Below are 13,896 nucleotides of genomic sequence, written 5' to 3'. Positions count from 1 at the left end.
TCAAAAGGCGAACGACTTTTTGCAGGAAATTGGTACTTTAAATTTAACCACTAAGGTTGGTATAACGTCTATCACACGTGATAGCTATAGCCGTTATGGACCAAAAGTAAATTGCGCGTCTCCCACGTGTGGTCTGACCTTTTTACTTTTATAACGGTGTTACCTATTTCTTGCAGCTATTATTAGACGTCGTTAAAATTTAAGACAATTACATTTATAAATAGATCTTGTGACACATTTACAATGAATTACTAATTTATTTGAGTGTATATTCTTATTCTGTGCTAGATACTACTTTAAGCAAGAATTGATTATACAGTCCCTGGCTATCGAAATAGAACCACGTACGAAAATTTCACTTTAATGGCTAAAATTATGTTATGTATAGAAAATCTTGGGTCATGCACAATTATTGCTAAATTGATAACGATACACTGCAATTCTATCGTGATAATAAATTGTGTGATGAGCGATTAAGGGCCGTGCGTTTACGTTAGGAGTATCGATAACGCTAGAGGTGGAATTTGAATGCCACAGAAAATGGCTGCCTAATCAAAGACCAGTTTACAACTCTCCAACCACATTATCCGAGTTGAAAAGAATTACAGATATTTGGGAAAATAATGAAGATTTAAAGTATATGATCAATGTATACGAGGCGTGCGGCTGTAACCAAAGCAAAGGAAATACAAGATATTAACATGGATTAATGTTATGTACAGTATCATGGTAGCTAATAAATAATATAATTACAATTTGGCCTTTTACGGAAAACGGGAACAATTCTGAAAATTTATAATGGTTCGATGGCTAGGGACTGTACTGTATGGGCAGTGCATTGTGTTATAGTGCATCCTTTGTTTTGATCGTCAACCAATGCTATGTGGCTGAGTTGGTAGCCAGTACTATGATGTCCTTTGTAACCGAAACATGTACCGTCAATTCTACAACATGTTTATTTAAGTGTTCCTTCTATCATTTCTTTTAATAAAAATCCTACTCTCCGTTAGAACAAATATTTCTGTTCAATTCTCTACAAAATTGTCACTTTCCTGATGGGTTAGAATTGTGAAAAAATTATATAGTTTGATTACTTATCACAGAGAAGCTTTTGAGTCAATTTATAGGCTGATAAGTATACTTATAATTCTGATTTCTATGCCTTTAAAAGGGGATTAATAAAACAAATATAAAAAATATTATTTTTATCCCTTTCCCTATTTATTTGTACAGTTATGTTATTGAAGTGTTCTTTAGGGTGAGTATAAAGTACTATTCTATTGCTATATAACTCAGTAGATAAAACGAAGAGCGGTTAAGTTGAGGATATGTTAGCTATCTTAAAACAAAATGGTTCCAAATTGATCAAAATGGTTTCTCTCAAACATTAATATTAACTAATATTTTTGCTATTTAAGAATTAAAAATTTTGAAATATAGGAATTTAGACATTTATTTTATTATAAAAAATATAACAAAATTATTAATTATAGTTTGAACTAGAAGTCAACAGAAACAAAAATGACATGATCAAAAGTCTCGTAGGTACATTGACTTAGCAATTCTAGAAGCTACAAACGAAAGCAATTATCTGCTTAAGTGCTTCGTTAAATACTTTAAAATTTCCTTGTTCATGGTTTCCATATTTATCTTAGAACGTGGGTAATATAATTAAACAGCAATTACTGTCAGCAGAATTAATTTAGTGAAGTAAGGTTTCATTGATATTATGAATTTAGATCAGCGATTCTCAACCGTTTTACAAATTTGTATTAAATTAATATTAAAAGCAAAGTTAATAGATTTTGTAGAAATTTTTTAATATTCGTTCCAAAGAAAGGCGGCAGATTCAATTTGAAAATTATAATTTATAATTCATAACTTGTAATTTATAATTTATTAATTTGATAATTTGAGAATTCACATATTTAAGAAATTAGTAATTGAAAAATTTAGGAATTGAAAATTTACAATTTTAAAGCTTTAAAACTTTTAGAATTAAAAATTTTCAAAATTATAAATTTTGTGAGATGGAAATGGAGAAGTTTACAACTGTAGAAGTATAAAAATTTAGAAATAAAGACATTTCAATTTTTAACTTATAAATTTGTAAATTCCTAAATTTCCTAATTTTAAAATTCAATATTTTCAATTTTAGAACATCAAAAATTCCATAATTCAGAAATCTAACTACATAAAAATTTAACAATGTAAAATTAAAAAAATTACTAGACAACATAACAATTTAAAGATCCAAAAACTGAAGTCTATAAAAATGTACAAACACAAAAGTATAAAATCACAAAATTAATTTCTAAATAAATATAAAAATTCAAAACATTTACAAATACATAAAATTTCCAAACATCTCTACAAATTTACTACAATAATAAACATCGTATTTATTACAAAACTCAACTACTTTTTACAACTCCGAAATAAAAGCAAAAACTTTACAAATACATTTTCCACCGACAGGTCCAAACAACCATTAACCTGCCAAAAACGTTTCGAATTTTGTTATCACTCCAAACTCCGCATCGACTCTGAAACAACTTGTTTCCGACGGAAATGCAATAACACAGAAAACTCATGTTTGATCAGCCATGCCTTGAACGCACTGTGTACGTTTGGATTGGGACGTATTAAAGAGAAACTTTTGAAACATTTCTGTACATATTTGTAAAACAAGCGAATGCGTTCGAAGGATAAATAGCCTGATGCAACTAATTGAAAGATACATGCAATTGATTAGTTTGCAACGGTTTGTTGAAACGATACGCTTCGATTTCCCGTTTCATTTTGAATTCAGTTTTGGTACGTACAAAATCCCGCTGTAGCTGGTCGAAATCACGGACATTATCCACCAGTTTACCGGTAAATTCGTATAACTTTGTTTCCATAACGTGGGCTGCAGTTTCCCTCGGTGAAATTTGAGCTTTCCTCAAAATTATGTGCTTGTTTATGGTCTTGTGTTCGCCACATATGTGATTGACATGTTATGTGGATGTTATTACTGCAATACATCTCACATTAGTATGCTTGTTTTTGTATTTTGGTTAATTGTTTATTATTTGAATATTTCAATATGATGAGATATTATATTGGAAAGCACATTTTGAATATTTGGTGATGTAGATAAAATTTACTGATGTAGAAATTTATTTACTAATTTGGGAGGGAATATGAATGTGGATCATTTGATATCATTTTTAAAGAAATTTGAAATATGGAGATTTTAAAAGTTAGGAATTTTTAGAAGGCTTTTTAATTTTAATATTATGAAACTTTGCAATTTTTGAATTATAAAATTTTCAAACTTTGGAATTGCACAAACTAGAATTTCAAAGGCTTGATACCACAAACTGGAATTTAGAAGTAAATTTTGCAACTTTGCAATTTTGCAAGCTGAAATTCTGATGCTTTATAATTTTGCAAGCTGAAATTTTGATACTTTGGAATTTTGAAAACTAAAATTTGGATGCTTTATAATTTTACAAGCTGAGGTTTTGATGCTATGGAATTTTGAAGCTTTGAAATTCTATAATTTTAAAGCTATATATGCTGAAATTTTCAAACTTTGGAATTGCACAAACTAGAATTTTAAAGTACTTAAATTTTAGAAGCTTGGTACCACAAATTAGAATTTAGAAGAACTTCAATTTTTCAACTTTGCAATTTTGCAAGTTAAAATTCTGATGCTTTATAATTTTGCAAGTTGAAATTTTGAAAACTAAAATTTTGATGCTTTATAATTTTACAAGCTGAGGTTTTGATGCTATGGAATTTTGAAGCTTTGGAATTCTATAATTTTAAAGCTATATATGCTGAAATTTTCAAACCTTGGAATTGCACAAACTAGAATTTTAAAGTATTTAAATTTTAGAAGCTTGGTACCACAAACTAGAAATTTGAGGTACTTCAATTTTGCAACTTTGGTATTCTACAATCTAGAATTTTGAAGAACTTAAATTTAAAAATTTTGTAATATTGAAGCTTTAAAATTTTGAAATTTTCAAACTGTAAAATGTTACAGTCACCTAAGAAGTAAAGAGTCTCCAAATCTCCAACATCAGAAAATGGTATCTCTCCTGGAGTGCCACATCTGTTACACATCCTTGCACCACATCCTTATCCGTCCACTTTAGAAGCAGATACACAGTCGACATAATGTCTGAACTACTCAAAAGCGTATACGAGATATTCTACCACTATCCTATTTCCTCGAGTTTTGTTTGCGTTCGATGAGCCACACACGGCTTCGCGTTATTCTGCGAGAATATCATGGAAATTCAACATGGCGGTTATAAGCCACGCCGTCGGACACGTTCCAATTGTTCGCAGCGAAGCTCAACGTTGATGGCCTGGAAACCACTGAAATATCCTGCATATGACCCAGATATTTCGCTGATTAAGCACCTGCTACGAGATACAAATTTTAAAATCCTTCAAGAAATTCTGCAGTCGCTTTTAGAACATTTTCTATCCCGGGATCAAGCTTCGTAGACGCGTTTCTTCGTTAATCTTCTGGAAGAACGGTGTCAAAAAGCAGTCTGATGGAGATTAGGTTACGTAACATTTCTTTATATTTGATGGTTCTGCTTTGTATTCTTATTTATAAATTATTATCTGATGTTTCTTACTTTATTTTTATAATAAAAGAATTATTAGGAAAAACTAAGTTTACTTAAAATATAATTAGAGTAAAGTTAGTGTGGCGGTTTCACTCCCACGCTCATCGCCACTAGATGGCGCATAGAATCGAGACCTAGACTTTCTCGCTAGTACTCAAAGTACTAGCAAAGTACACAGTACCTTCCTATTCATATATATGTATAGTTCCTGTCCATCCCTTCCTTACATCCCCGCGTCTAAGGCAAGGGCCTGCTAAAACGCCTTACTGATGAGTCCACTAGCAGGTCCTGGACGAAACGTTCTCCCTCTCCTTTACTTTTCTTAGCTCCCCTACCATAGCTAGCTTAACCGCCAAAGTTAGAATACAGCAAAATTCATCTTGTATGAAATTTTTTATAATAACTGAAGATAATTAAGAAATTATTTTCAAGGTTATTTAAAATAATACACAAATGTAAATGCAACTGTGAATAAAAATTGTCTAGGCCATTTACTTAAAATTCTAAGTTGATTGCTTCACTTGAAATTCTAAGTAAATATCACTTTATTAGGTGATTTGTGAATTGAGATGAATTGAGATCTCATGTAAGTCTCGATTATGAATAAAATACAATTAATTTTAACTATGAGAAATTCAATAGTATAATAATAATACTTGTTCACATTTTTCACTTTAAAATAGATTATTTCACTTTCAAATAATAGATTATTTAAAAATAATAAACCTTCATCTTGAAAGGTTATGTAAGGCAGAGTAAGAAAAGTAACATCTTTACATTTGACCTATTTGCCACCTTTCGAAGATACAAAAACCAGAAAGTATGTTTATCGGTCTATCATTTGACCCAAATTGAGATCCGTGATAAATAGCGAAAGAACTATATTTTTTCGTAGTTACCTCCTTCCTGACCACCAGATCGAAAGTAACATTAATCATTTTGTAGAGAATTAAGTAAAAATACTTTTTCTAACGCGAATTTATAAGAAACGATAACAAGAAGTATTTAAATACACATATTGTAAGTCTTATGATTGATGGTACATGTTTCGGTTACAAAAGGCACCTCCATATTGTCTTTCGGCGCAGCGTCCATTGACGACCAAAGCAAAAGACACTCTATAAAACAACGCAGTGCCTATAAAGTAATATTTAGGGCACTCACAGAGTCCGATTACAATACTATATTTTAAGCAACAATAAAAACAATACCCGTACATTTAAATAACGAAAAATAGAACACGTAACTAGCTTCGAGCATTTCTTTAGTATCGTGTATGTGGTTTATTTATCTATTCCCAATTACAGTTATGACGCGTATAATACATCATCCTTGGTACAGTTTTTACAGTTTTTTTCGTCCCCATAGCGACACGTTACTTTCGTCCCCAACCGCGTTTTCCAAAACAGAACGTAACCTATAAACTGTGCATGATTTATTGAAATTAACCGTAGGAACTTGTAAAGATATCTGAGAACGCTCTAACTAGTGATGGGTTTAATACGAACAGCTTAACTATGAATATCAATGAGAGAGTCGAGATAGTAGAAAACTTGAATGATCTGAATTAGCGATTCGGTTTAACCTCTTCATGTCTTGGTATCGATTAATGGAACAGAGCAGTTATTTTCATGCAGCTTTGAAAATTGAATTGTTTAAAAGCGTCTGTGGAGAAAGAGGTGTTACTTTTATCACATCTTAACTTTTGTCCTTCCTTAAAGAATGCATCTATTTATCTTCTGCACGATTCTTGTTATGATGTTGATCAACGGAACAGAACAAATATTGAAACTATGAAAAACGAATTGTTTAAAAATGATTGCAAACAAGGAAAAGATGTGTTATTTTCAACAATTATTTTTGTCCTCGTTCTCCTCTACTTAAATCTAGCAATTTACGTAAATTACTTATCTTGAAAAATAGTAATAGAAATTTTTAGTCAGTTGTTTGGAAATTGAACTGTAAAATGCAGAGTATAGCAATGGCGCATGAGTCTACCCGCTTTAACACGCCTTTAAAGACGATGTAGATATGTGTCCCCTAAAAGCCTTTCATTTGCAGAATCGAATAATTCCGAAACCCGGAGGACTACCTATAATTTGTAATGTAAAGTCAATATATGGATATTGGTAATTTCCAGTAAATATTAATAGTGTGATGATTGAAGACGGTCTGACATTTATGTAGAGTTATGATAACTCGATAATATTAAATGCTTTGTATTATTCTATGTAGAGGTGAATTACAGTGGAAATTAGGGTAAAGGTTATCCTAAAGAGTGTTTCTAACATTGTTATATAAAAATAAGTAGTTGTAGAGTTTTTTCTTCTCCAAAATTTTAGAAACTTTTTTACTACGTGTTTGCAACGATTCCTTGCTGAAAAGTCACCAAATTTTAAATTTCCACATTTTCGAATGATCAAACTTCTAAATTAAAAAATCACTTTAAAAGCTTGAGACTGAAACATTTGTCACTTAATCAAATAGAAACTTTGTGTCTTCATTTTGCAAATAGAAACATAAACAAAGTATAAATTTTTTTATTGGTACTATCGATCTTTCTGTACATTCTGTATAAGCTATTAAAAACTAACATCAAAAGAACCAATAACGAAATATTTTGCCAGCTATTTACACAGAATGTTGTAAACAATTTTTCGATACAAACAAATCCCGTCAAAAAAGCGAAATTCAATATACCCGTTAAAACGTAATTGAACCTTTTATCAACGAATGGCTTTTTATATACACATACCTACGTTCGTTACACGTGAATTGAAAGCAGAACACGTGGTACAAATCGATGAAATAAAAAATAGAAAAGTAAGATAGAAAATAACACAAGCAATATCATTCTTTTTCAGGCGGTGTCCGTTCTAGCGAGTGCATACACACTGGTCGCAATCAGTGTAGATCGTTACATCGCCATCATGTGGCCGTTGAAACCAAGATTGAGCAAACGGCAGGCTCAGTTTTTGATTCTTGGTGTTTGGGTGCTTGCTATGGTTATATCTTTCCCGATCGCTGTCGTTTCGAAGCTGTCTCAGCCTTCGATGCAACATCAAAGGTGTAATCAATATATTTGCAAGGAAGTTTGGCCGACGATAGAAAATAGGTAATACTTATATTTACAAAAAATTCTTTGTCTATAAATTTATGAATTAAGAACACTTCTCTTTTCATAAAGAATTTAACTGTTATATGCATTTGACTGAATTATATGCATAAATATATTATAGTTTTAATGAGCCGAACGTAGTTTCAATTTGCGTTGAAACAACGCGTTTGAATTCCCCGCGCTTTCTACGCAATATGGCGACGAAATTGCAGTGCCTCCGCTTAAAAACTTTCGCGTCTATAAAATCCGCCTAAATGTAATTAAAATATACGTAATCAATATAGAATTTCTCTGCAATTTTGTAAAATATTAGTATTTATTTTTTAGGTAATTTTGAATGTTTCTTAACTTCTCTTATATCATTTACAACTATAAAATTGTAAAAAATTATAGACTTGATGGATCTAAACATTGTGAACTGCAAAGCAACAACGTTAATTAATTTTTATTAATACATACAAGTCATTGTTTGTGACTGTTATTGATTTTCATTAACTTTTACAAGTCGTTGATAATAACTGTCATTTATTTTTAGTAATATTTACAAGCTATTGATTACTGTCGTTAATTTTTATTATTTAATTACAGAGAAGTTCTATATTGTTAAATATATTTTATTTACATTTAGGTGGATTTTGTAGACACGAATGTTTAAGCGAAAGTATTCCTGTTTCACCGCCATATTGCGTAGAAAGCGCGGCAAATTCAAACGCGAAACTACTGATGCATACGATAGTCAAATTCTTTTAAAAAGAGAAGTGTTCTTAATACAATTATATTACTACATTAAATTAATAATTCATTAATACATATTTTTAGTACAACTCGTTAATAACAACTGCTATTAATTTTATCAATTTGTTCCTTAATTTCTTAATTTTTTTTTAATTATATAACAAAATCAATGAAATAATTTATTTTGCAATAACATAATTGAATTTATTTATCGGCCCATAAAATTAAATAAAATAACATTTACACGAAATACCAACTTAACTATAAAATAACTATTTAACTGTTTAACTCATAAAAATTAGATCATTAAATATACATCATAAATAGCAAATGAAGTACTTATATGCAAGTAAAAAATAACTTTCACTATGAAATTAAATCGCTTTTAAAATAGCGTTTGCAAATTAACAGGTGCAAAAGTCACAAAGTTTAAAACAACTCTTACTTTTTTCATTATTCCCCTATGCAAAATAATACAGTTTACAGACGTGGAAGTAAGAGATGCAGAGGTGCGAAATCTGCGAAAGTATGAATAACGCTCATTAAGAATGAATACGAAATTCACGATGAACCAAACAGTGAATAGAGTCAAGTGATTGCAAAGAAACAAACACAGTAACAAAATATATCAAATGAGATTCGTAAACAAAAAGACGCGTAGGTGCATAACAAATTTAATTTCTTCTTCCTCTTTCTGTTTTCGACAGTTATCTTCATTAAGGTTCTTTATTTTTTCTATTATTTTCTTGAAAAATTATACTCGCAGATAAAAATATTCTCCTTTCTTTGCTATGGTGAATAATTGTCAAAAGGTCATATTTAATAATATTTAATTTATTTTAATTTAATTTAACTTAATTTAATTTAATTTATTTTAATTTATTTTAATTTAACTTAATTCAATTTATTTTATTTTACTTTATTTTATTTTAGTTTAATTTAATTAATAATATTAATATTTAATTGTCACTCAACAGGTAAGAAAGCATATTCTACCAACACGTTTTGCAACAAGTCTAGCAAAATGTTTAATAAAATATTTGGAAACGTGTCTAGTAATATAGAAACTTGTCTAGTACCTCACCTTGTAACTTGCCTAGAAATTTGTGTAGCAACTTGCCTAGTAACTTTCCTAAAAATTTGTGTAGCAATTAACCTAGAAACTTTACTAGCAATTAACTCAGTATCTTACCTTTCGTTTTTTTGAAACGAGAGATTTTCATTAGAATTATGATACCTTATTGTAAAACTAAAGGCCACCAGAGTAATTACTGTCTCGAGTCTAGGGAATTGAGTTGCATGCAAGGACGACTGTTCGTTACATCGTGATTCACCCACGTGCTTCTGTGTTACAGGTATTATTACTCTATCGCGTTATTAGTTCTCCAGTACGTGATACCAATAATGGTTCTGATGTACACGTATACTAGTATTGCTGTTATGGTATGGGGTAAGAGGCCGCCAGGAGAAGCTGACAATGTCAGAGATCAGAGAATGGCTCGATCGAAGAAGAAGGTAAGTACCCTGTAATTCATATCAAACTTCTATATGAAATATTATTACATTTTCTACGTCTGTAAGATCTCGATATGAAGGAATCTTTCAGGTCTGAACTTTTACTCATATCGTATAGTTCGATCTTTTACTTATAAAATTATTAAAAATAAATTTAAAAACTTGTAAAATTATTATAAATAAATATGTCCCAAATAACATCGTATTTTTATATCGAATGTTTTATTGTAATAAGATACGCAGTAAACGGACGAGTGACACATCGGGTGACTTCGTTACTCTTCGGTGCTATTCGGGTAATCTCGCAAAATGGCTGACAGTCGAAATCGTAGCTCCTACGCCTGAAATGATTAAATAAGTTATTACAAGTAAATATGCACCGAATAACGTCGTATTTGGTATTATTTTGATCAGGAAAATGGCACGAATATCAGGGAAAGAGTTGTATAAAGAAAAGAATAAAAATAAAAAAGAAACGCATTAGCACTGTAAAGAATACAAGTTTGACTTTGCAATCTTGTCACAATCACAGCGTCTTCTTTTCACTCACTATCCTCTATTCGAAACTTCAATGAAATTAATGAAGTTTTAATGAAATCAATGAAAACAATAAATGTAGTCCAAATTATATTGTGTTAGAAGAAAAATAACAATAATATTAATAATAAGAAAAATAAGCCTCAATAAACGACTTATCTTAACAAAATATGGTAAAATTAAATATGAAAGAAGTTTCTACAAGTTCTTCCTTATTCGCCATCTTTCTATCTTGATCTATTCAATTAATTCAGTAAATATTGTCGAAATTATATCGTGTTTGGTCTCGTTTTAATCAGAAAAATGCGAAAAATCTAATAGTAAGAGTTTGGTAGCATAAAAATCAGAAATAAGAAAATTTTATATTTGCACTGGTATTATCTCACGGGTATACTGGAGTCCGGATCATGTTACACTTCTCGGCAAGCGAGTTTCTGGACATTTCAAGGGTTCCTGTGATCATTTTTTGTCTACGATGAGATTCGCTTATAGGGACTTCATTATGTGACGTATTCACAGGGTTCATACTTCGGCCGCTAGGTGGCCGACCGAGTGTTGTCGTTCTCGTAATTCCCATAGATCTCTGCGACTACTAATCTACTTAGTCTACAAATTTTTCGTTTTTTTTTTCAGCAGGTAAGTCAATTAGAGCTACCTAATTATTACTATTAAAGTAAATAAAAAATATTGAAATATTAGGTACGTTTTGGATTAAGCGATCTGAAACACTGAAACACTAAAAATAGTTCTCAAATTTAAAAATTTAAAAATTCTCTTATATCGAGGCTTCACTGTACATTTTCTTTTGATACGATATTGAAAAGTAAACTATCTATTATAATTATAAATGTGAAAATTTTTGAAATGACTTTTGTACAATAATATCAGTAATTTAAAAATGCAAATAGACATAAAAATATCCAAGCGTCATATAATAGTATTATCGATGTAAGATGAGAAAATTAATGCAAAGGACATAAAACAGGGAGAAATATTTCGTCAAAGTTACTGTTAGCATACTTTCCAGCAGATGTCCGCTATTAAAAGGAAGTTCTAAAAGCATGGTAACATTCTCAAAGCACGGTTCGTTACTTACACAGCTCGAGGAGAAAACTGACGACACTTTGTGCTTGTTTTTAAAAATGACATCAGTTTACAAAAGTTTCTCGCATAGTTCACTGGGGTGAAGTGTACACATTTATCTTGACATCTTCTGCTATTATTAAGACTTTAACGCGGTAAATCAGAACGTGAAATCACGTGAAAAATTACTCGTCCAGAAATTTGATTTCCGTAGAATATTTCCACGAACGAATATGCAATTTCGTCGAAGAAAAATGCATATCAAGTTTTTAGAACTGGTAAAAAAGTAGAAAAATGGAGCAACTAAAATTTACCATTCGTATAAAAGTCGTTCCAATTGTGACGCATTCTCTATAGGAATTTTATTCGGGAAACTATGTCCGTTTTTAACGAGACATTTTCATGGAAACGCATTCCTAGAAATGTTGGGAACCATTAGTTTATACAGAGCCTCTGTGAAAAACGCGAGAAAACGTATCCATAAAGGAAACATTACGCGAAGTCTAAAAACACTTTCCGAGAGTAATCTGATTAAATCTGAGGACTTACGTTTGCACTTACGTCAGACGCATATAACAGCGATGATAAAATGGTACTTTGTGAAATTGAGCCAAAAGGTACAGTAGCAAACGTTGTTTTCATTCGAAACTTTCCTTTTTCCACTGAAAGGAAATATAGCTCGAGTTAAAATCTTGAGAATTCAAAAGGCACTTTATATTGACGGTCCTACATATATGCATGTGTGTGCTTTCTGTGCGCACAGTTGCCTTTGGGAAATTGAAAATTTATGATTTTTAGATACAGTTTTTTTTAGTGAGTTTACTGAATTATTAAACTGAGTTTAGATTTTTTTACGAATTTATTTATCTGTACTTATTTATTTATTTACGAGCTTAAAAATTTATAAGTTTATAAATTTACAAGTTTACAAGTATACAAATTTACGAATTTACGAATTTACGAATTCACGAATTTACAAAGTTGCAAATTTACAAATTTACGGATTTACAAAGATGCAAATTTACAAATTTACGAAATTACGAATTTACAAAGTTCCAAATTTAGAAATTTACGAATTCAAAAAGTTCTAAATGTACATATTTACGATTTTACAAAACTGCAAATCTGCAAACTTACAAATGTGCCAAATTGCAAATTTACGAACTTACAAAGTTGCAAATTTGCAAATTTATGAATGTACAAAGTTGCAAATTTGCAAAACTGCAAATTTACACATGTCCAAGGTTGCAAAATTACAAATTTACGAATTTACAAAATTGCAAACTTACAAATTTACGAATCTACAAAATTGCAAACTTACAAATTTACGAATCTACAAAATTGCAAATTTACAAATTTACGAATCTACAAAGTTGCAAATTTACGAATCTACAAAATTGCAAATTTACAAATTTACGAATCTACAAAGTTGCAAATTTACAAATTTACGAATCTACAAAGTTGCAAATTTGCAAATTTACGGATCTACAAAGTTGCAAATTTACAAATTCGCAAAGTTCAAATTTACACATTTATAAATTTACAAAGTTGCAAATTAACAAAATTGCAAATTTGATAATTCACAAATACAAATTTACAAATCTACATATTGACAAATTTAAAAATATAAACATTTGCATACGCAATAAATCAACAAATGTACATATTTATTTATTCATCAACAAATTTGCAAGTTTGCAAATTCACATATTTATGAATTTACATATTTAAAAATTCATGTATTTACAAATTTACATATTCATTTATTCATTTGAAAGTTTCTAATTTTTTAAATATTGCAGATTACTAAATTTACATATTTATTTTTTTGTTCATTCATTTACATATTTACAAGTTTATGTATTCACAAGTTTTAAATTTACAAGTCTAATATTATAATCTCTTTTTTGGTACATGTATGAAATAAATGTATATTTATATAAAGTATACATGTATTTATTTGAAAGATATGATATGTAATTATATAAAACATATGGTGATATATAATTGTGTTAAATATATAATGATATGTATTTATTTATTACATATGATATACATATAATTATATAAAACTTATGATATGTAATTATATAAATCATATGGTGATATATAATTATGTTAAATATATAATTATATGTATTTATTTAAAACATGTGATATGTAATTACATAAAACATATGGTGATATATAATTATGTTAAATATATAATGATGTGTATTTATTTATAACATATGAAACATAATTATATTAAACACATGATGATACATAATTATG

General features: G+C 29.6%; 1 protein-coding gene across 2 annotated transcripts in view; it reads left to right on the top strand.

Moving 5' to 3' along the window:
- Window positions 1-13,896, top strand: part of LOC100879147 (RYamide receptor-like) — a 67,839-nt gene that overhangs the window by 22,510 nt on the left and 31,433 nt on the right. For both annotated transcript variants that reach the window (XM_076537261.1, XM_076537260.1), the window contains exons 3-4: window positions 7,499-7,749; window positions 9,843-10,002. In XM_076537261.1, the coding sequence (XP_076393376.1) occupies window positions 7,499-7,749; window positions 9,843-10,002 (411 nt within the window). The remainder of the gene's footprint in view (window positions 1-7,498; window positions 7,750-9,842; window positions 10,003-13,896) is intronic.

This window comes from Megachile rotundata, chromosome 11 (assembly GCF_050947335.1).
Source record: "Megachile rotundata isolate GNS110a chromosome 11, iyMegRotu1, whole genome shotgun sequence".
NCBI lineage: Eukaryota > Metazoa > Arthropoda > Insecta > Hymenoptera > Megachilidae > Megachile > Megachile rotundata.
Note: the sequence above shows the minus strand (reverse complement) of the source record. Positions and strands in the feature narration are given on the sequence as shown.